The sequence below is a fragment of the Salvelinus sp. IW2-2015 genome, linkage group LG4q.1:29 (assembly GCF_002910315.2).
Source record: "Salvelinus sp. IW2-2015 linkage group LG4q.1:29, ASM291031v2, whole genome shotgun sequence".
Taxonomy (NCBI): domain Eukaryota; kingdom Metazoa; phylum Chordata; class Actinopteri; order Salmoniformes; family Salmonidae; genus Salvelinus; species Salvelinus sp. IW2-2015.
In genome coordinates, this window is record NC_036842.1 from 89,868,216 (window position 1) to 89,892,612 (window position 24,397).

General features: G+C 41.0%; 1 protein-coding gene across 4 annotated transcripts; it reads left to right on the forward strand.

The window, feature by feature from the left end:
• Window positions 1-666: 666 nt before the first annotated feature.
• Window positions 667-24,340, forward strand: LOC111962785 (protein TASOR 2). Of its 4 annotated transcripts, XM_023986100.1 has the most exons (24): window positions 678-731; window positions 943-1,159; window positions 1,738-1,886; window positions 2,712-2,807; window positions 3,028-3,100; window positions 5,071-5,162; window positions 5,628-5,765; window positions 6,034-6,158; window positions 6,295-6,311; window positions 6,455-6,554; window positions 6,807-6,901; window positions 7,371-7,474; window positions 7,589-7,661; window positions 7,755-7,826; window positions 7,953-10,820; window positions 11,509-11,814; window positions 11,995-12,307; window positions 12,530-12,995; window positions 13,112-17,014; window positions 17,151-17,276; window positions 17,422-17,575; window positions 17,824-17,929; window positions 22,223-22,404; window positions 23,665-24,340. In XM_023986100.1, the coding sequence occupies exons 2-24, from the start codon at window positions 1,129-1,131 to the stop codon at window positions 23,763-23,765; spliced, it is 9,690 nt and encodes a 3,229-aa protein (XP_023841868.1). In that variant the 5' UTR covers window positions 678-731; window positions 943-1,128; the 3' UTR covers window positions 23,766-24,340. The 4 variants fall into 4 exon arrangements, with proteins under 4 accessions (XP_023841867.1, XP_023841868.1, XP_023841866.1 ...); XM_023986098.1 differs by having other exon boundaries at window positions 11,509-12,307; XM_023986101.1 differs by lacking the exon at window positions 11,509-11,814.
• The last annotated feature ends 57 nt before the right edge of the window (window positions 24,341-24,397 follow it).

Sequence of the window (24,397 nt, forward strand, 5' to 3'; positions counted from 1 at the left end):
TATAACGTTRTGGATAAAGTTTGGCATGACACAAYTTCATGTGTAMAACATCTAAAGACCTGCATCATGATACAGAGAGCTTTGCAGTCTGAAAAAATATGTATTTGGGTGTTTTTGGAGCCTTTGTTAATTATTTTTGGATGCCCTGGATCTCCTGAATGAGGCCCAGGAAGTAAATTGCTGTTGGGGCAAGTTTCTCAAAAACAAATTAAAAGAAGTGTCTGAAACCTATAACATGCAATTTACATCAAAAATACTGATCAGGGTCCTAAATTGTGAATATTGTCTTTAAATCTGATGTCAACCAGATGTCAGTCACCAAGCAGGCACCAACTCACTTCAACATAAAACTCTGATACATTAATATGGAAAAATATCACCACAAACTCTCTCTCTCTCTCWCWCACACACACACACACACACACAGAGACACACACGTGTGATCAACAATAGGATTTACATAAGGTTACCCTTGAAAGTTGAGAAGGGCCTGATGCAAAGTGCACATTGGATTAATGTGATACAGATTTCTAAATAATGACTTACTATCTCATAATTATTACKTAGTATATTATTATTATGAGTTACTATTTTATAATTATGACTTACTATCTCATAACTCGTAGTCAGATATTTTTTGTGGGGGTGGCGGGAACGGGCTTCCATAACTGCGTCTACTAGCGGTAGGCGAGTGAAGAAATGAAAGCGAAGCAGTCTCGAAATGGATGCAGGTAGTTATAGCTAAGTTTCTGTTTCTTTTTTGGAAGCAATACTTCACGTTTAGTTAGGATTACATTGTTTTGTCATTATATATAAGATATATGTAAAACATATCTGAGCATAAACCCAGAAAAAAATCACTAACTATCGAAATGTGTTCTAATGGCGAAGTTTTTCCTTGTGCTCTTTCTTACTTCCTGGTTGCAACATATTTTTCCTCAGTCTACCAAACTCACCGACAATGTTGAGATTTGATTTTGGCACGAAGATTACGCCAAATCGCTCATATGGATTGGCAACATTTTCCTTGGAATAGAGAAATTAAGTGTCGAAATGTCAATGGAAGACAGAGGTGGTCTGCAAAAGTCCAGAGAAATAGAGACAAACTGATTTTATACATTTCCAACCATGGAAATCGATAATGGTGCSGTGAGAGAAGGTGACGTCGAGTAATGTTTTTTTGGTCAATCACAATGTTATATCACTTTTCTATTATGGTTACTATTCATAATTTAACATGTTAACATCTCGACAATGTTGGTTTTAGTCATACATCATTTGTTTTAGTTTAGCCTAAAGGATTACAGTATTTACAGTTTGAAGTATTTTATAAAGTGCGCATACTGGTCGAAAGAAGTTGACTGCCATTGTAATTCGTTAGCAACGAGAATAATGTGTTCACATGGGCGAGACATTTCTTTGTTGTTGCATAAATCTTTTTATATTGTTTTTTTAACAATATGTTCACCAATGTTAGACCTTAATCAATAAGGTTGTTAAAAATGCAAGACACCTAGTATATAATTAAATAGAATGGAATAGAAAACAATAATTGAATATATCAATATGTTATTTACAAATGCAATATGCATAGAATAGAATATATCAGTATGGTAGTTATAAATACAAGATGCATAGAATAGAAAATACAATGYATGGCACCTTTTGGTAAAAACAGAACGAGTTTGCAACTCTACAGTAGTCACTTTTTAACCATGTTCCTATTGCAACCTCCAGGTGTGTTGGTACCTGTGCTACCAGGTTCGAAAAACTTCGACAACAGCATTCGGCCTCCACTGCAAAACTCGTACATGTACAAGGAGTCTAAGCAGTCTTTTAGATACAACTCTGCTTTCTTGATAAACAATGCTACTCTGCAGGAACGGGTCAGTATTTCACTACAGTACATGGTAAACTTGGCCAACCCTGGCTTACTCCTTGGTGTACGGTAACCCAGCCCTGACTCTGCCCATAGAGTCCAGTTTATAGTATCTGTGCAATACTTAGTACAGGATAGTATATGTACTATTTCATGATAATATCTGTGTAATACTTGATAGTACATGTTAGTATATGTACTGTTACATTTCTGTGTAATACTTGATAGTATATTTGTGTATTACTTAAGACATTTTGTGCTGCCCCTTCAGTCGTTAAGTACATATTTACAACATAAATTAATTTTACTTAATATCAGTAGGATGTTGTTTTTATTTAAATGTTTTACTCTTATTATTATCTATCCTGGTGCCTAGTCATTTTACCCCTACCTATGTACATATCTACCTTAATACCTTGTACCCCTGCACATTGATCTGGTCCTGCTACTCCCTGTAGATAGCTCCACATTGATCTGGTACTTCCTGTATATAACTCCACATTGATCTGGTACTTCCTGTATATAGCTNATTGATCTGGTACTTCCTGTATATAGCTCCACATTGATCTGGTACTTCCTGTATATAGCTCCACATTGATCTGGTACTTCCTGTATATAGCTCCATTCTTGTGTATTTTATTCCTCTTGTGTTACTATTTTAATTTGTGTTATCAGTTTTTATTTTTCTTATTTTTTAACTCTGCATTGTTGGGAAAGGGCTCGTAAGTAAGCATTTCATGTTAAAGTTTTTACCTGTTTTATTCGGTGCATGTGACAAATACACATTTTATTATATTTGAGATAGGCTAAACTATTGCTTGTTGTTTGACAGTATGAGGCTTTCCGAACAAAGAGGAGAGACATGGGATACTCAGAGGAAGAAATGGAGGAGTCCTATGGCTTCTTGCTGTTTGACGACGAAAATAAGGTAACAAAATAAATATTTCAATGTATATCTCACAATAATGTTTATAGTCATTCATACATCTCTATTTCTGTAGAAAACGTAAAGTCACACACACAATGTATTCTCCCCCCCAAAAATTGTATGGAGAAACCCATATCTAACTTTGTGTTATAGAAAACGACCTCAAAACATTGTAATCAAGTTACCAATCGCTAATGATCACTATTCTTCTATTTTAAAGGCAAATAAAGTGGGAGAAACTGGTGTTGTCCCTGGACACAGCACATGTACCACACTTGGAGATCCTTCAAAGGGTAAATGAGCTGCGCCATATTGTGTAAATAACGAGATATCAGACAAGACGCCTGGGTTTCCACAGCACGGAAGTTAAATACACTTGGACAATAACGCCTCGATATTAACAAGAACAACCTGTCTTGGGTTAAGGAAATATGAGAAAAACTGGTTTGAACTATTTCTACTGAAACCTTTTTCATATCATCGAACAAGGCCTCACCTAAACAATGTAGCATTTCTAAGCTTTTACATGTTAAATATAGAGGCAACTCACACACTACATGACACGGAGTAGTCTCTAGCCACGAACCTAAACTAATTCTATTTGAGTGTGGACTATATGGCTAAAGACATGTCAAAACATAAGTAGTGAGATTTAAATAAGTTTTCTTACTAGGATAATGGTGTACTGTTTCAGATGTTTGGTTTCAGTACATGTTTAGTCAATTGTCCTTCTGCTTTTAAAAGTGAAACTGCTTTAAGTACATGATCGTGTAAAGAGAAAGTGGAAGGAGAAACCAGTAGTGTTTGCTAGGACCAGCTATTAACATTAGTCTATACTTAGGGGCCTGCAGTAAAAATGTTTGAGTGATGTAGAAATGAGATTTTACCTCATTGGAATGAAAGTGAGGAATGAGAGAGGATTCTACTTTATCAACAGAATATTATGTTATGAGAGTTTAGCTCTGAACATACATACAATGAAACTCTGGTAAATATCTTTCTTTGTTTGAAGTTAGAATTCCTCAAATGAAATCTCTGTTACTTCGGGTTACAATAGTGAGCCAGGCTGTGTTCGGTTGCAGGCCCTAGTGGAAAAGGGGGAGGGTGGTGGAAGATTATCTACAGTTGGACAAAGTCTGCTAGTTTTTTTTTTTTTATCTACTAGGCTCAGATTGCGATAACTGCCGTCGTTATGGAGGAAGGAAACCGTGGTCAAAGTCCTTGTGTAGTCTAGTGTTCTGTTTCGTCATGTTCCAAGTTTACAGTTCTAGATGTTTATGAGATCACCATAGAAGCCCTGTAAGAGTTGAAGTGTTTTTTTCCAGTCTGTAGCTGTATAATAGTACTTTTTTGTCAGCCCTTTTCATTCATGTATTGTTTCTTCACTTGTCACTTCTTATGTCCTTCAACTAGTTTTTCCTGTTTTGTCACTTGTAGGTTAATCAACGTGAAACAGGTTTCTTTGGTTAGATGAAATTATAAGGAAAGAGAACATCTAATCACATATCCATAGCATGTACCTGTGTGCCACAAGACAGTGTTCGCCTGCTGTGCTAAAGCCTAGGCATTAGCTTAGGGAGCCAACAAGTTTATTATGTGCGTGTGGCGCCAATTCTGCCAAACCACCTCAGTTACATTATGCAGTGTTGGAACTGTAAACCACTAAACCTAAAAAAAAAAAAAAAAAATGTTTAAAGTGTGAAGTTTCACAGCCTCTTCTAAATTTCTCACTTAATTGTTCTCACATAGATCTTAAACGTATGCTTACATTCAGATATACAGTACCAGTCAAAAGTTTGGACACTCCTACTTGTTTCAAGGGTTTTTTCTTTATTTTACTATTTTCTACATTGTAGAATAATAGTGAAGATGTCAAAACTATGAAATAACACAAATGGAATTATGTAGTAACCCCAAAAAAGTGTTAATCTGTAAAAATATATTTTTTATATTTGAGATTCTTCAAAGTGGAACACTCACCACCCCATGTTCTTGTTGTGTTGGTTTTATCAGAAAGAGGAGGGGGGATATGGAACACTCACCACCCATGTTCTTGTTGTTTTTGGTTTTATCAGAAAGAGGAGGGGGGATACTGGAACACTCACCACCCCATGTTCTTGTTGTTTTGGTTTTATCAGAAAGAGGAGGGGGGATAATGGAACACTCACCACCCCATGTTCTTGCTGTGGAAACAGACTTATCAGTGTTGTGAATGTTCTTGTTTAACTCAGGTGTGAACGTGTGTCTTTTCTTGGTAACTCAGGTGTGTACGTGTCCAAGTACTCGGACTGCCTGGACTTAAACCGCTGGTACCACGGGAAGTCTGGGTACATCGCCATCATCAAGCTCACCAAGGTATGTACACAGTAGCAGGGCAATAGGGGTGCTGACTAGAGGAAGTACAGCTACGACCGGAAGTAACTTTTTTATAGCAGGTTATGAGAGCATTTTAAACCGTTTCTCTTTTCCTAACCTTAACCTAAGTCTCCTAACCTGCCACGTTAATTCTCCTAACCTGCTACAAAAAAAAMCACTTCCGGTCGTAGCTGTACTCCCTCTAGTCAGAACCGGCCACCGGGTCATAATGTTGGGTAACCTCAAAGTTGGGTAACCTCCTTTCACCCAAAGGTTTGTCTTGAGGTTTCTGCCTCCTGGCCACTGTGCTTCTGCTTCTGTTTGCGGTCTAGGCCGGGTTACTGTAAAGCAATTTGGGACTACTGCTGATGAATATATTTGGGTCAACTGCTTTATAAATATATTTGATTGATTAGTTGAAAGGGCCTGCAATTTAATTCTCTCTCTTTTTGTGGGGTTCTACAGGGCAGGGTCAGAGAGGTGACTGAGAACTACACAGTAAACTACACCTCTCCCTCTAATGAGTTTGACTGTCATGTATCAGAGCAGCTCAGTTCTGTGTCAGCCAACACCAGCTCCTTCCTGGCCTTCGAGAGAACACAGGTGAGACTCCTCCCTCCTTCCACCATCATCCCTCCCTCTCACATGGTGTGTTAAGTTGCCTTCAATTGTCAAATATGCACTCAGTGTGTCAAAGCAATAAAACAAAAATGTTATTTAGTAAGCTACCTCTAACGAAAAAATGTAATTAGGTATTATTCGTCTTTTTGCCACAGGCATTTAGCAAAGTTGATGAAATACACCTGCAGATACAGTAGGGGTAAATAGAACACAATAGCAAAGCTGACGAGATTTGTGTTGGTCTTTGCAGTACTACATGTATGAGCTGCCTGTTGGAGGGGCAGTCCAGCCTCCCAGCCATGTCTGCCCATTCGCTATCGTGGCTTTCTCCTATTGGGATACCAAGACATCCGCATCAGAGGAGCAGGAGAAAAGGTACACTTCCCTCTTTCCCCTCATGGGGGTTTGTAACAAATGACATTATGCTCAATAGAAAATACTAGGTGAAAAAAGGAATTAAACTGTTATTGTTATGATTAATAAAAATAAAAATGTCTCCCTGTCTTTTTAGTGAGGAAGAAAAAACAGGTGAGCAATGAACTGATGGCTACTTATCAATGTGTCTATGTCTAGTGTGTTATCCATATGAATTTGACTTTTTGTGTGTATTGTAACACTGCACTGGTGCTTTTGGATAATGTTATGATAATGGTAATGGAATACGATTACAGTCTTTCACTACTATCCGTGGAGGGGCCAGCTCCAAATCAGCTCTCAGATCTACCATGTGGGTCTGAAGTCCAGCACAGGACCCCTAATCCCAGCTAAACTGTAAGTTCAACGCAACCCTGTGAAGKTGTACTGTCTCTCCCTATGATACGACTTTAAAAAAATATATTCTAAATCTATCTCCAATTGACTTGATGTGGGTCGTGTTCAGTAGGGCACACCATGGAAAAACATTAAGCAACGGAAAATCTAAAAACACATTTCAGTACCTCCCCATTTTATTCTGTTTTCATGTGGTAACATAACTTGAGAATGTCACATGAATTACACGTCCTTCCTTTTGGTTGATTGCAGTCCAACAATGATGTCAGTTGACGGAGCAATTCAAATGTCAGATCTGAGGCAGAAATTACCGAAGGCTATATTTGAAACCTGCTTCTCTGGTGAAGGTAAAGTCATGTTTGTAAATGTACTCAAAAAGAGGTTTCATTTTGATAGATAGCATTTTGTTTGAGCAGTGTCACCACAAACAAAACCTTCTCAGGAAATTTTTAGGTGTTGCTTATCTGAATAAAGATGAAACTGTTTATTTATTYAGCTTTGATAACAGTCTTTATTGAGTGTGTATGGCTCAKTGGTAGAGCATGACGCTTGCAACCTCAGGATTATGGGTTTGATTCCCGGGGCCACCCATACATGAAATGTATGCACGCATGACTGTAAGTCACTTTGGATAAAAGCTTCTGCTAAATGGCATATTTTATTATATTAGCTTTACACAGATTTATTTTTCGTTCTTTACCATGTAATGCTGAATGTCTAAATGATCACCTTTTTTTCTGTATTTTGTATTTTCTTGCAATAACTAACTTTACACACTAGGAGTACTTTATTATATTGAGTTGTACTGTTTTTCAGTGTCTCTGGAAGGAATGGGTTGCAGTCTGTATGAGCTTGCACCCAGTGAGGCTGAAGACACCTCTCTCTCTCAGCTCACACAGGACCTCAAGGAGAAAGACCTGGTGAGCYTTCATTGTTTTTAAATTTGGCTCACAGACTATTGAAAGAACGGAATGCAGTACATTGTTGCCTTGTCAGACTTTGATTCAAATAAATTATATTTTTCTTACTAACAGGCCCTCACAATACAACTGAATGATAATGGTTTTCTTATACTGTTACATTCATCTCACTTCCTCACATATGAAGGTAAGACAGAACCTGTATACACAACATACTGTATTTAGATATTGTAGATAGATATTTAGCTTCTAACGTGACATTATAATTGTATATTTCCAGATACTGGGTCCAGTAAGCCAGAGGTATTGCAGGGGATGTTTGTGTTTCCAGACTCCAGAGCTATACATAGAGGTGTGTGTGGCCAACTTTAATTTGTGAACACTTATGCCCTTGTATACAGTAGTGATTTTTATCTAATCTTTTGTGATGTATCTTTATGTAATGCCATTTTTTATTATTATTATTTTTTTACCACAGACACCAAGGTCTGCTGGAAGAAGCCCTCCCTCTCACCAGAGGTCCTCCAGGTGGTGCCTGCACTGAACTACGCAGAGACAGAGGTGGAAAAGTGCCTCCCTTCACCAAGTGGGGAGCTACGTGGTTTACTAGAGCAGCATATCCAGAGCTACGCTTCCCTCATCCACCCTGGGCTTACCATCAGTCCATCCAGGGAGGCCAGCATCTTCCCAGATCAGTTTGATGTTCCCGACGCCCTCAAATACCTCTACTCCGCCCCCAAGTGGACTGAGATGGGATGGAAACGTCTCAGATCTTATTTCCACCAGCCAGGCTCCTTTGAGCTGTCGGTGTCCAGAGCCACGGAGCTTCTGGTGGCAGGGCGAGAGGAGCGAGGAGATGAGCCGGATGATGATGTCTACTACTGTCTGTCATCTCCAGAGGGGTCCCCCATGAGTCCTGCTAGTCTGGGTGGCCCAGAGGAGCAGCAGTCAGGGGGAAAGGCCCCAGGAGACACAGCTGACACAGCAGCAGACTTTAGTAAAGCACTTGTAGTGTCAATGGAGGACTTTGAGAAACCTGGTAAGACTATGGAAGACAGTAATGCATCAGACAAAGCAGTAAAGGAAGGGAATAACTTGCTTTCGAAGGAAGTGCAAGAAAGGTTGCCCTCGGATCTTAGCAAGCCTCTAATCCCTGCAGACGATTTTGGGAAACCTGGCTTGAACAAGGCACACAGTAATGCACCAGGGATAACTTTGCCTCCAAAAGAGGTGCAGGAGGAGCTCCCCTCTGATCTTTTTCAGCCTTCTGTGTCGGCAGATGACTCTGAAAAACCTGGGAAGACCAAGGCTGACTGTAATGCACCAGGGGTAAGAACAGAGGATGAAGGGACAAGTTTGATCCCAGAGGAGGTTGAAGTTGATGTACAAGAAAAGGTGCATTCTGATCTTTTACAGCCTGCAGTCTCTGCAGAGGACTTGGGGAAAGCTGACCTGGCAGCATTGGGCAAGGCAGACTGCAACGCATCAGAGGTAGGAGTAGCGAATGAAGAGACTAACTTGTACCTGAAGGAGGTGCAAAAGGATATGCCCTCTGGTGTTTCACAGCCTCCAGTCTCTGCAGAGGTCTTGAGGAAACCTAGTCCGGCCCTGGCGACCAAGCCCAATAGCAAGGCACCAGAGGCAGGCGTAGAGGATAATGTGAGAACTTTGCCTCAGAAGGAGGTGCAAGAGGAGGTTCCCTCTGATCTTTCCCAGCTTGCAGTGTCGGCAAAGGCTTTTGGGATAGCCAGTATGAGAGTGATGAAAAAGGCCACAGAGGTGACAGAGGTTTCAACCTCACCTGCATCAGGTAACCTCCCAACAGTGTTAGTCATCACTGCCACTGAAAGAACTGCAACCGTTTTACCTCACAATGAGAACCTTGACTTGATCAACACAGAGTCCACCACAAATAACTCCTCCAGTTTGCCTTGTGCCAAAGTACAGGATAAGGGCGGAAGTGCTCTCAATGGGCAACGTGGCAAGGCCAATCAGCCTTCAAAACCCACAGAGGTCAGTCATTCCTCTATATCTGATTGGAGGAAACGGCCAAGGAAACGTCATAGATTTAGCGGATTGGGTAAAAGGATCTTGAGGTCTACAGTGGCTGACTTTGAAGCGAAAGAAAAAGAGGACATGGAAAGTATGGATTCAAGTGAAGTCTACCTATTGAAAAAGAGGAAGGAACGGATGGATTTAATTCAAGTTAACCCATTGCAAAAGGAGGAAAGGATGGATGTAACCCAAGTTCACCCATTGAAAATGCCAAGAGAACTGATGAATTTGATCCAAGATCCCCCATTGAAAAAGAAGGAAAAGGTGGATGTGACCCAAGTTCACCCATTGAAAATGCCAAGAGAATTGAGGAATTTGATCCAAGATCCCCCATTGAAAATGAAAAGCAAGGATTTAATCCACTATCACCCATTGAGAAATAAAGAAAGTATGGATTTGATTCATGACGACCATCCATTGAAAAAGAAGACAGAACGGTGGGACTTGAAGGCAATCATCTCCGAATGCGGTAGAATCTTTGTCCCTCATGGTTCAGAAGTTATCGCCAAGGATATAGAATCATTGAAAATTAAGGGGAAAGTGTTAGATCACAAACAATGTGCTGACGAGATGATGGTTGAAGCTTGTATCAAAGTCCCCCAACCCATAGAAACAGGAGATGGACCTAACCTAGAGTTGAACAAGTCAGATGAGAACAAAGATTTGCCCATAGGGATGTTAGACAGTAAAGACAGTCTGCATGAGGTCAAAATGGCTGATGTAGGCAAGATGGCCTCTCTGAATCCCTCAGAACTGGTCCTGAACAAAGACACGGATTCTCCTTCCTCAGGAAAACACAAAAAGAAGCGTCAATATGTCGCAATATCCCTCAGTCAACTAAAGACAGTTCTTTCAAGAGGGGGAAAGCGGAATACATCCATCAATCCTGCTCCAGAAGATCAAACATCACCCTTGAACAAGAAAAGCAAGGCTGATACTCCTGGCATGGATAAAATGGAAAATGATAATATCAACAAAGCCAACCCGGACAGAACCACAGGTGCTGTTGAAGTTGCAAAGGAACAGACATTTGGCCTAGACCCAAAGTTTGCACTAGCATTAGGCTTGACTCCTACGGAGTTGCATAATGACGCACACAAATCTCCAGAAAAAAGTGATATTCCGTTAAAGAAAGATATTCAGGACAGACTGGACCTGGTCCCACCTCAAGCCACATCTGACCAAACATCTGAGGCTTTGCCTAGCTCACCTTCAACAACAATCATCTCGGCGAGTGAGAGGAGACCATTCAAAAAGAAACACGAGCATGCAGACTCCATTAGGAAAAAATGTAAGTTCCTTTTGGGGAAGTTCGTGGTTGTTGTGAACTTCACATGTCATGCAAATAACAGACCATGCAGATGGATTTTCTTTTGTTCTCATTAAACCAAATGCTTAATTAGATAGCAATGTTCTTCATCATTGAGTTGTGATTACAGTTAATATATGTGCTGAAATGTTGAAATATACCGAAATAATCCGGTTGTCTTGAATTCCTGACGATTCCGTTTCTATATTTCCTTTTTCATCTGAACTGCAAAGCAGCATTCTGAAGTAATGTGCTAATGGCCTCTTACTTGCCTGGTCCCAGATCAGTTTGTGCCATCCTATGGTCATTGTAACGCACGTGGTAAGACGGCACAAACAGATCTGGGACCTCTTGCTGCCGCCTCTGCCTCATCTTGCTGTGTGTTGTTTGGCTAGATCCCCTATTGCTGCGGTCCCCCTGTTGAACATAAAGTTACATCTATTACAGATCATGTTTAAATTAGGTTCAGTGGGTTGGCGAGGATATTTCTTACTATTGCAAGAAATACATTATCAGCTTCAAAAAGTACAAAAATAAATAAAATAAAGATCTTTACTAACTAATTTGCATGCAGGGGACTGCTTTACAGCCATGTAGGTATTAATCATCACCATGCGCTACTGTTTTCATGCTGTTTCTTCTGTCTCCTTTGTGTCTTTTGTTTCTACAGGGTGGTTGCATTATCGCTCACCAGCTTCTTTAGAAAGTGAGAAAGTAGCTATATCCTCCCAACTAGTGACACTTGACCCGGATGACAGCCGTGTTGTTAGTAGGGGTAGGACCTGTGCCAGCACTGTATCATGCCCACCTGCAGATTCTCTGACCCTATTGGTTAATTTGGCTCGCAGTACCAGTAATGACAAAGTACTGGAACAACAGTCAGACCCAAAGGCTCTTGAGAAACAAGATGACCACCCAAGTTTGGTGATAAGTGACAACAGTGTCAAAGATGGCGTCTCTCCTCATGATCCAGATGGTGAGCCAGAGTTTGTCCTTCCTGCTCTGCTGAAGCACCCTTCTACTGCTAGGCTTAAACTCCTCCCTCAGTCTCCGTCACCCAAGGGGCTGGTAGTGGGGAGTGGGGAGCGGGTTGTGTTAGTCTCACACGAACATTCATACTCACTGCCGCCATCCTCTCTACTATTGGGTTTGTCAGGTTCAATCCTTCAAGTCCCAATTTCGGAGGGACTTCAGCAGCATCGCAAGGATATCTTTGCTGACGGATCTCAAACACTACGGGCCTTCCTGTGTCAGCAGAAGGACCAGAACAGGAAGGAACCCGGATTGGCTCCGGAATCCCTGAGCAAAGGAATCGGGTGCAAGCAGAAGTTCCATCGCTTCCGGCAGTTCATTGAAAAAGATGGCTCAGTTCAAGTGACAAGGCTGTGGAAGGAAAACTACAACTTTAATTCAGACAGCAAGTTTACCAACGACCCTAAGGATAAAACAGTTATTAGAGCCCTACATGGGTATGTACTTACAATCACTAACTTAAATACTAATGTCTTCAGTTTGATTAGTTATGCATACAGTAGCTAGAAGAAAGGATAACTGAAGAGTTTGCTAGAGACCTAAAGCTGATACTATATTACTCACAGTGGTCGACTAATTGTTTGACTGGAATTGCAAATTAAAACTCTGATTTTTCTCTGTCCTTTCCCTTCATCCCTCTGCACTCCCTCTCTGTACAGCCCATGGGATTTTGACATTAAGGACACAAAGGAACAGGTTCAGCTCATTATCCACATGTGGATAGGTCTTTTCTACAGCAGGTCCACTGCGAGGTTCTGCCAGGCAGACTCGACTCTAACATGTTTGGAAAAAAAGGATTCTACAGAAGTGGGTCATGGAACGGTACCAGCCCAGGTTCCACCTGAGACCAAGACAAGTTCCCCTGCTTATATAGCCCTCTCCAGGATACCAGAACCTGAAGTTTTGGACCTTAGTAACATGGGTAAAAAAGAAGCACAACCATTAAGCCTGGAAGCTGAGGTATTGGACCTTTCAATGAAAACAACCTCAGCTGTGCTAGTCTCTCTAGACACAGAGTCTAAGCAGAGAATAGATTGTAAAAATCAACCATTATACCGAAAAGCAACTGGCCTGCACAAGGAAACCATCTCTTGTCCGAAACGAAGTACAGGTGTTGAGTTAAAGGTTGGAAAACAAATATATTATATATTTAAACCACATATGTTTTCCAATACATTTGTAGACTTGTTTTTTTTGTTGCAATGATTAATTGTTTATCTTCTTGTTCTCTTTCTCTACAGGTTTACAGAGACCGTGTGGACAGCATGATGTCAGAAAAATCAAGTGACCTGGGTGATGATGAAGACTATGAAACCAACAACCATGAGAATGACAGCAAGGGTACCCTCCAAAATGGTGTGTCCCCTTACGAAAGAACTTTGGAAAGTGATCGATCGTACATACTTCTGTGTGAACAGGCAGCAAGTGTGTACATTCATCAAGAAAAGCTCCTGGAGACTGAAACTGCTCAGGTTTTGGAGGGCAACAACAAAAAGCTCATCCAAAAGGAGGAGGAGATGACGGGTGATGGAGAACCAAATGCAGCGTGTCTTAAAACCATGGGCTCTAAAGATGTCAATAAGGAGCAACAACTTAAAGATAACGATTCAGTCAAAACAATGCCATACACAGAAGTGCAGATGGATGGTGATGCTGTCAATATGGCTGACACAGTTGAGAGTAATGCAAATGAAGCCAGAGATGGGGCTCACGTTGTCATCTGTGATGGCAGTGAGTCAAAAGAGGAGATGCACAAAGTAGATCACAACGTGAAGGATTCTGTTGAAGCCGCAAAACCAGAAGCAGTGCATACTGGGAAAGATACCACAAACAAGGAAATCACTAAAGCACAAACTGCTGTGCATGTTGGGAAGGATTTCATTGATAAAGATAAGGCACTCAAAGCAGTGCACAGTGAAAATGTTCCCAGAGATTATGGAAACACCAAAGACCAGGTGCAAACTGCAATGCAGGATGGGAATGATACTAGAGATGAGACCCTACCAGCGATGATTTGTGGAGAAGATTCAGGAGATAAAGCACCACCTGTGGTGTGTGATGGGAATACGTCTGTGGCTGAGGCACTACCAGAGATATCACATACTGACATTGATTCCCAAAAAGCAACACTGTCAGTGGTGCATGGTGGAAATGATCCGAGAGATACGACACTACCTGTGAAATGTAATGGCAAGCTGTACATAGACGTAGAACCCACTGTAGTGCATGATATAAATGGTTCCACGGATGAGGAACTACCAATGGGGCAGGTTGGGGATGTTTCTGCTGGGACTAGCAGGGTACTGCCAGAAATGCATGGTGAGATTAAATGTAAAGATGATGAACTGCCCACGCAAGTATTTMCAGTATGCGATGGGAATATGCCTTTTGTAGGCGAGTTTGACACACTCATTCAGCCCAATAATGTTTTAGGAGTGGCTAAACATGAAATAGATGAGGCTGATGTAGAAACTAAASAACAGGAAAAAGAATTGATGCAGGGTCAGAGTAAATCTGATGATGTCACAACTCAAAGTTCCACAACATTCCCGCCAGGGTCCCAACATTCTCAAGACGAGACATCAGAAAGACTGACAGGTCAGGTGGAAATACCACCGATTCCCAGGGAAGACATCGCACACACAGATGTTCTACATTCAATAGGTGAGGCATCAGAGATGGCGCAAGGTCAGGTAGAAATTCCATTTATTGGAGTAGAAATACCATTCATTGGAGTAGAGAAGGATAGCCAGGATATTAATCACACAGAGGTGCATGATACTCACYCAAGTCAGAAAGAGACACTGATCACAGTCTGTGATAGTGCTAATGTGTTATCAGCTGAAATGCTAGCAAAAATAGTTTCAAAGGGAACAGAATCAGTCAGTCGATGCCCAACTGTGGATGAGGTGCTGTATGGTTACATCCCCATTCCTGACATCTGCAGCGCCTCCTTGGCCATCTGCGATGCCGATGGGGTCAGCAAACCCCTCAGCACTGGGGAAGGTTACAGCAGATGCCCAACTCCTACAGAATACGAGCCACCTTTCGTTCCAGGATTTTCTTATGTCCATCACACACCAAACACTGTTTTGTTGCCCAATGCGAAAGACACCAACAGTYCCAACCTCGATAGTGGTCTTGCGCTCATTGAAAATGAAAAGGATCATCATGAACCAAGTCTTAGTCTCTATAAAGCTAGGGCTGCTACTGGGTTGCACAAGCTGCATGAATCCAGCAACAATAACAAACCAAATAATCTGGAAGCCATTGATAATCAGTTCTCTCAAATATTGGCTGATCCTCGCAAGAACCCAATCGCCACTAGCACACCTCTCAACACTCCCTCATCTTCTTTAAAGGAAAGAAGCGATTACGATCCATATTCAAATATGCGACTTGCCGCTGTTGAACCAGACCTGCATGCTCATTCAAGTCGCCATTTGCTGCATAGTTTCTCTTACTCCTTTCCCAACACCCACTGTTCCTTAACAGAGAAAGCTGCCTTCTCTGTGCCATCAATCCACCCGGAAGTTCTGTCCAATGAAATAACATTAACTGGGAACTTTAGTGAAATCGCYTTAGAAAGAGAGACTTGTTTGCGTCCTGCCTTAAGTGAGCTCATCCTACAGTCCACCCGTCTGAGTATTCCAGCGGGCAGTGGACCTACAGCAGCTTCTCAGAACCTTTCAGTGCACAGTTTTACTCAGCCCCAGCCAAACAGCCAGCAACCTGCCATGATTGTGAATCTCTCCAAGAGTGAGGACAGCAGAGGACAGTACAACTGGGAAGAAGGACAAACAGATATCGATCCTATGTCTTCAGATGTCCTAAAAAGCAAACAAACCGATACCCCTGTCCGCTCAAACACTAATGCTCACCCTTATAACACAGAGTATGCCAGAGAGATGAGACAGATTGCAGTTTTGCAAGATTATGAGGATGTTATGGCTGATGAGGATGTTATGGGTGAAAATGAGGCGCCTTCTGTAGATAAAGACAAAATTGAATCCAGTTTAGAGACCAATTGGATATCAGATGACAAACATTTAAGAAGTAAATTCCGGTTGAATAAAACAAGACTTGACTTCATCAACTCTTTACGCCAGTCTCAGGAATGGGAGCAAAGGGAATTTGATGGGGTTTTGGACTTCAGCAAGCAAGGCATTTCCTCGTCGGTCACCTTCCAGTCTGAAGAATCAGRCAAAATACTTTCCCGTATGGAAGAGAACCAACAGGAGTGGTTAAAGTATTGTAGGGCTACAAGGAGTGGCAGCCAGATGGATAKGACCAAGGAAGAAGACTCCTCAGTGGCAAAGCCACGCTTAGTTACCGTTTTGGATCACAAAGGAAACAGAATCACCTATGAAAACTATCCCGTTTTGAAACCTACAGCAAGCATGCACACACGGACAGTTCCTGACTCAAACAGACAGGGCTTGAGCAGTTTTCTGGAGTTCTCCAAGAGGTGGGATGATACACATAACGCTGATGAATCTGATCTTACACAGTCATCTATGGATCTGGAGACCCTCATCTTCTCAGAGAGAATGAACCAGATGCTAAAACGTAAGAGTAGTAGCAGCAGCAGGTACATCCGATCGAGACACCGCAGGTCAAACGTAGAAGAAAGAGCTTCCACCAGTAGCCCGGCTGTGACAGTGCACTTTTCCAGTCTACAGGAGGATCAGGACGGCTCCGAGGAGCACTGGGAGGCGATACCGTCACTTGCAGGACAAAAGATCMGAGTGGAGATGCCTGAAAGGATGGCTATGCCTGAAGAAACAGATGGAGAACCTCAGCATCTTAAGAAATTGTCCTGTACAAAGGGCAGTGAGATGACGCATGTAAAAGTTTCAGATCTGGTTGTGGATAGTTTCAAGGCGTACCATGCTATGATGACCGAGGTCTGCGCAGGCAAAAAATACCCATCCAGAACTGAGAGACTCAAGAGGGAAGAAGCAAAGAGAAACAGTTCGCCAAAGTCTCGAGCTCCAAGCAAAGACTTCTGTGGGCAGATGAAAGAGGACATGTATGACAGCCTGCATGATAATCTGAACTCTGTTGTGAGACAGTCATGTAAGAACAAATTCAGGTTCTACATTCTGGTGACATCATCTGACCCATTCTTCAGAGAGACGAAGGTAAGATGAATGTAAAAATGTTAGCCTATGCAATGCAAACAGATCTGGGACTAGTCTATGAAAACCATTAGTACAATAATGAAAGCCAACATTTATTATTCCGCCATGTTTAAAAACAAGCATTTTAATTTTGTAGGAGCTGTTAGAAGCAGAGGGCCACATTGCGGTAGAACAGTCTCAATTCTGCCTTGGAAAGGAAAGTCCATCCTGCCCTCTACACATCATCTTAAGGAACGAAGATATTGCTGAACACATTTGTGAGGTAAGACTGTTATACCATTGTAGACTTATAAAAAGTATTTCAAACTCCCGGAAAATAATCATCAATCCAGATTCGAAATCCAACCTTTTGAATCGGTATACTTTGTCATTACATCGTCGTTTTGAGATTTCTGTTCTACCCTYAGGTCCCTCACTTGCTTGAGTTAAAGAAGTCTCAGAATGTGTTGTTTGCTGGTATTGACCGTCCTGATGACATCGTGAACCTGACCCACCAAGAACTCTTCGGCAAAGGCGGTTTTGTGGTGTTTGAGGGAGCAGCTCTGCACACACTCAGTCTCAGTATGGACGCTTCTCTATTTGCAAGAGAACATATAAAAAAGTGCATTTTCTACATGTTATTATGTTTTCACAGCAGTTATCTCTACAAGCAACTAGGATGTCCCTAGCCTGGTCCCAGATCAGTTTGTGTCATCTTGCCAACTCCTATGGCTGATGTTTGGCAAGAAACAGATCTGGGGCCAGGCTATGTCCCCTCCCAACATTGCATGGAATGTGTGAGTCGCTGAGTAACTCTCGCTCTCTCTCAGGCAACATGAAGAAAATGTCTGGTTTCCTGGAGGGACTGAGTAAAAAAGGGAAGTGGAAATGGCTGTTGCACTACAGAGACAGCCGGAAACTGAAAGAGAACGCACGGTAAGCTTATTCTTGCTCTTGTAAGAAGCTTTACGATGGCTTCTTTAGATGTGTGGTGACGACTAGGGCTGTTAGGGCGGTGACCATATTACTGCCACACCGGCAGTCACGAGTCATGACCACAGTCAAATTCCACGGGGCTGTTTAGTCACGGTAACTAGGCTTCTTCCAGCTCTGATGCTGCTGATGGTCATTAGTAGCCTACCAAACGTACTAACTGCCTGGTACCCAGCACTCTATTGTCCCCCTAATCACTCTGACATCAATGCAAATGTATTTGAAAATCAAATCAAACACTTCATGATTGCACATGAGCTCATGTTGTGCAACAATTCTATAGGCTATGCAATTGCGTGAGATAACAGTTTTGAAAACCTCTTAAAAAGAGGATCTCATCAGCTTTCTAAAGGCTAGGCATATTATATTTCTCAACTTTCCTAATATTAAGCACATTGCTTCGCTTTACAACAGGAGTATAACCTACCTGGCTGGCATGAAAATGAACCAAGGGGAAAAGCGTCCTCCATTCGCTATTTAATTGCATAGATGACATGTATTTTCCCCTGCCCCGAGACAGGTGCATGTTAATGGTCCATTCTAAATCAAAACAAATGTCACACATATTATTTAGTATATGTAAAGACCAGATTAAATCAAGAATAGTCTGATAAGTGACAATATTAGCCTATCACTTGATGCACAGCGTAAGGCAAGAAACAGCGCGTGCCTTTTTTTTTGGCKACTTTTTCAAATCATAGTCGCACGCCTCATGTAGTCTAGCCCATAGGCCTATATGTTTTGATAAGGGTTGTATCACAACTAAAGTGGCCAAATAACTTCTTAAAATTAAGCACATTAATCCGCTTTGTAACCAGTGGCATACATAGGCGGKGTGTGATTTTCAAGTCTGGGGAAGATCATTTTCACCATAAAAATGCACCTTTATAATAAAGCATTACATGTATAATCGCATGTGGTCACTTTAGAGAATGGTGTTTTCCCGCTAATTGATTGCATTTTGGAATATTCGCGCTTATAGCCTGCTGCCTGTGTGCACATTGCTGCGCTTATAAAGGTGAAGAAATAGCCTAATAGTTTATCAACATTTTAAGCAAAATGTTCTGATCTGTTGYTTCAGCCTCATTGYTTTTGAAWKTTTTTTTTKATGCAAGTAGTTGTATTAATTTGGTATTTAATCGCATCCCACAACTGTCCCAGACTATGTTTGGAATATTTCTCTCTCGGACCAATAGAATAGGTCAACTTTATAACTATGGGGGATAGTGGGGCGGCAGATAACCTAGTGGTTAGAGCGTTGAACTTGTAACCTAAAGGTTGCAAGATCGAATCCCCGAGCTGACAAGGTAAAAATCTGTTGTTCTGCCTCTGAACAAGGCAGTTAACCCACTGTTCCCTGGTAGATTGTCATTTAAAATAAGAATGTGTTATTAACTGACTTGCCTAGTTAAATAAAAAGGTAAAATGAAAAAAATTGTAGATTGACATAGCCTAGTGCTTTTGGTCTTCGTTAGGCCTACTCATCTTGATTGCTGACGAAAAGTAAACGTGGACAGTTCTAGCATCTTTAATATGCGCCTCGGAATTTGATAAGATTGATTAGCGCAGTTGCGTCCTCGATGTGTCTTGTCTTCACTTGTAGCTTACTTCAGAGCTGCGATAGATGACTGTAAGAAGAGCCCGATCACGTTACGGGCATTGGCTAATAARAATTKAGATATCTGAGAACCATGTGAGTGAGAGGTTGTCACGCCCTGACCATAGAGAGCTGTTTATTCTCTATGTTGGTTGGGGGGTGACAGTGACTAGGGTGGGTTATCTAGGTGATTAATGATTTATGTTGGCCTGGTATGGTTCCCAATCAGAGGCAGCTGTTTATCGTTGTCTCTGATTGGGGATCATATTTAGGCAGCCATTTCCCCATTGTGCTTTGTGGGATCTTGACTATGTATAGTTGCCTGTGAGTACTATTGTAGCTTCACGTTTCGTTTTGTTCGTTTATTGTTTTTGTTTTGCTTTGAGGTTCACATAGCAATAAAGATGTGGAACCCAGATTACGCTGCGCTTTGGTCCAGTTATTATGACGATCGTGAYAGAGGTGCGTCGGAACATGCAGCCGGGAGAAGGGAATTATAATTATTATATTCAGCCCAAGGGCACAACGGCCACAAAATGCATGTTTTTATTTAAATTTTATTACGGGGCATTACGGCCACACTAGGGGGATGCCACCGGGAAATTCGAGGCATTATCAAGTGCTTGTTCAATTGTGAATGAGAGACTGATGAAGTGTTAACAGCCTGCTTAAAAAACAAAGAGCTCATGCCTTTCATGCAAGTCGCATCAAAACATATARCCCAACGTTTGTATCACAACTAAAGTTGCATAAATACAGTTGAAGTCGGAAGTTTACATACACTTAGGTTGGAGTCATTAAAACTTGTTTTTCAACCACTCCACAAATTTCTTGTTAACAAACTATAGTTTKGGCAAGTCAGTTAGGACATCTACTTTGTGCATGACACAAGTCATTTTTCCAACAATTGTTTACAGACAGATTATTTCACTTAATCACAATTCCAGTGGGTCAGAAGTTTACATACACTAAGTTGACTGTGCCTTTAAACAGCTTGGAAAATTCCAGAAAATTATGTCACGGCTTTAGAAGCTTCTGATAGACTAATTGGCCAAATAGAACTGTTTGGCCATAATGACCATCGTTATGTTTGGAGGAAAAAGGGGGAGGCTTGCAAGCCAAAGAACACCATCCCAACCATGAAGCACAGGGGTGGCAGCATCATGTTGTGGGGGTGCTTTGCTGCAGGAGGGACTGGTGCACTTCACAAAATAGATGGGAGGGGAAATTATGTGGATATATTGAAGGAACATCTCAAGACATCAGTCTCAGGAAGTTAAAGATTGGTCGCAAATGCGTCTTCCAAATGGACAATGTCCCCAAGCATACTTCTAAAGTTGTGGCAAAATGGCTTAAGGACAACAAAGGTCAAGCTATTGGAGTGGCCATCACAAAGCCCTGACCTCAATCCTATAGAAAATTTGTGGGCAGAACTGAAAAAGCATGTGCGAGCAAGGAGGCCTACAAACCTGACTCAGTTACACCAGCTCTGTCAGGAGGAATGGGCCAAAATTCACCCAATTTATTGTGGGAAGCTTGTGGAAAGCTACCCGAAACGTTTGACCCAAGTTAAGCAATTTAAAGGCAACGCTACCAAATACTAATTGAGTATATGTAAACTTCTGACCCACTGGGAATGTGATGAAAGAAATAAAAGCTGAAATAAATCCTTCTCCCTACTATTATTCTGACATTTCACATTCTTAAAATAAAGTGGTGATCCTAACTGACCTAAGACAGGGAATTTTTACTAGGATTAAATGTCAGGAATTGTGGAAAAACTGAGATTAAATGTATTTGGCTAAGGTGTATGTAAACTTCCGACTTCAACTGTAACTCTAAATGAAGCATATAGGAGGATATGTTTCTTTGTTAAACCGCTCAACACAGAATAGCCGCATGTGCGCACTCCCATAACGACAATTGAGTATGCTCTTCTGTTCTTCTGAAATAGACTTCATTTTCTTCATATCATGTTTTTTTAGACCTGTCTAAAATAAATAATGGAATTATTGTGATGGTGTCGGCTATATTAAATGGATTTAATAGACTTTCTAAAAATGTAGATGTTCCAAAGGTCTGCATCAGTGTGGAAGCCAGGAGATGCTAMAAATGTGTTTGTTAATTAAAGGTCAATTACCTTGAGACCGGCAGTTATTTGCTTAACAATCACGGCTGACAAAATGTAATGACCGCCACAGCCCTAGTGATGACTTGATATTTTAGAGAATTAATTCTGTAAATGCCACAGATGTCAGCTCAAGCAGAAATCCACTTTTAAAGTCGATTGCAGTGCACTAGTCATCAAAGACACTGCGTTTCATTTAATGTCGGCCAAAGTACATTTTTATATTTTAAAGGGAACTAATCATCCCGTAAAAGATCCTTACTAACCACCATAATTGTTCATTACACTTTTTATTCTTCTGTTTGCAAAATGTTATTGTTTTACTGTAGTGTGTTGCGATTTTAAATGCACTTYAAAATTAAGTTAGATTTTATTTGATACAGGTCTAGGGCAGGTAGTCAAAGACAATGCATTTGATTTGAATCTTGGACAAAGTAAATGTTATATTTCAAGGTAACTAATGATCCCGTAAAATCCTAAYTGCCATAACTGTTCGTACCTCCCTCTACAGGTCTAGTGTGGAAGCACAGGGCAAAAAAATCTTCATGGATGTCTGCCAGGAGGCTGGAATGGTGGAGGTCTTACCCTACCATGAATGTGATGTCATTTCAAGGGAACGACCCAACTACCTCCACTGTCTAGTTCGCCTACAGGTCCAGAATGTATCGGCTCGTTTACCTGTATTTATAACTGGTGAGATATCAGAATTTCCTATACAGAATTCGTTAAGTYTACGTGTGTAGCTRAWAAATATACTGAACAAAAATATAAAACGCAATTTCTAAGATTTTACTGAGTCAGTTGAAATATATTCATTAGGCTAGATATCACAACTGGGAATACAGATTTGCATCTGTTGGTCACAGATACCTTTAAAAAAKAAGGAAAAAAGTAGGGGCGTGGATCAAAAAAMCAGTCAGTTTCTGGTGTGACCACCATTTGCCTCATGCAGTGCGACACATCTCCTTCGCATAGACTTGATCAGGCTGTTGATTGTGGCCTGTGGAATGTTGTCCCACTCCTCTTCAATGGCTGTGGAAAGTTGCTGTATATTGGCGAGACCTGAAACACGCTGTCGTACACGTTGATCCCAGAGCATCCCAAACATGCTTAATGGGTGACATGTCTGGTGAGTAGGCAGGCCATGGAAGAACTGAGACATTTTCAGCTTCCAAGAATTGTGTACAGATCCTTGCGACATGAGGCAGTGCATTATCATGCTGAAATATAMGGTAATGGCGACAATGGGCCTCAGGATCTTSTCACGGTATCTCTGCATTCAAATTTCCATTGATAAAATGCAGTTGTGTTCATTGTCCATAGCTTATGCCTGCCCATACCATAACTCCACCATGGGGCACTCTGTTTACAATGTTGACATCAGCAAACCGCTCGCCCACACAACGCCATACACGTGGTTTGCAGTTGTGAGGCAGGTTGGATGTACTGCCAAATTCTTTAAAAACAAGGTTGAGGCGGCTTATGGTAGAGAAATTAATATTAAATTATCTGGCAACACCTCTGATGGACATTCCTGCAGTCAGCATGCCAATTGCACGCTCCCTCATCTTGAGAAATCTGTGGCATTGTGTTGTATGACAAAGCTGCACATTTTAGAGTGGCCTTTTATTGTCCCCAGGACAAGGTGCACCTGTGTAATGATCATGCTGTTTAATCAGCTTCTTGATATGCCACACCTGTTAGGTAGATGGATTATCTTGGCAAAGGAGAAATACTCACTAACAGGGATGTAAATTATTATATATTTTTTTACAAAATTTKAGAGAAATAAGCTTTTTGTGCGTATAGGACATTTCTGGGATCTTTTATTTCAGCTCATGAATCATGGGACCAACACTTTGCATGTTGTATTTATATTTTTGTTCAATGTACATGAGGATTCTTAGTCGCAAGAATGCTTGTTTCTGACATAATTCTTTATTTATTTTGCAGACACAACGGCAGACAAAGCGTTTGCAAAACATGGGATCTTCACAATGAATATTAACTCTTTCCTGCTGATTTCTCAGAGTGACACATGCACTATTTCTTAAGCTGATGGGGAAGCTGTCCACAGAAGTCCTCAGTACATCAAAATGCAATAACATTATATTTATAAAGCCCTTTTTTTAGTTGTCACAAAGTTGTCAAAGTGATTTAAATCAACCCGACCAAGAGGCCAATGAGCAGCGGCAAAGAAATACTCTAAGGAAACCTTCAAACCTCGAGAGGAACCACTCAGRAGGAGGAGGCCCCTTTAAGAAATAAACATTTGTATTCCAAAATCAACTTTTTAGGGAATTCTTGGGCGTTCTCTCAGAAGTTTAATACATACTGACGATCTAACCCAGATCTAAATAATCGTCCTGGACAGATACCCAAATAATACTTTTTTTGTTGTTGTTTATATCAAGGCTAAAAACATTTACTTAGATCAACGTTTTGGTTCCTTTGTGTAAATTGCCTTTAATTTCATGTAGATATATTTATTCGTAATATTTTTTTTATAACAGGTAGATTGTGTATAGATTAACATCTGCTTCAGCATTATATTTCTTCAATTGTGTATTTATATGTATGTTTGTAAAGACATTTATTGTACTTTTGCGATATAAAGAAATTGAAGTAGTGTTCATCTTTTCTTTTCAACCACATACATGCAACAAAAAAACGAAAGTGACCATGG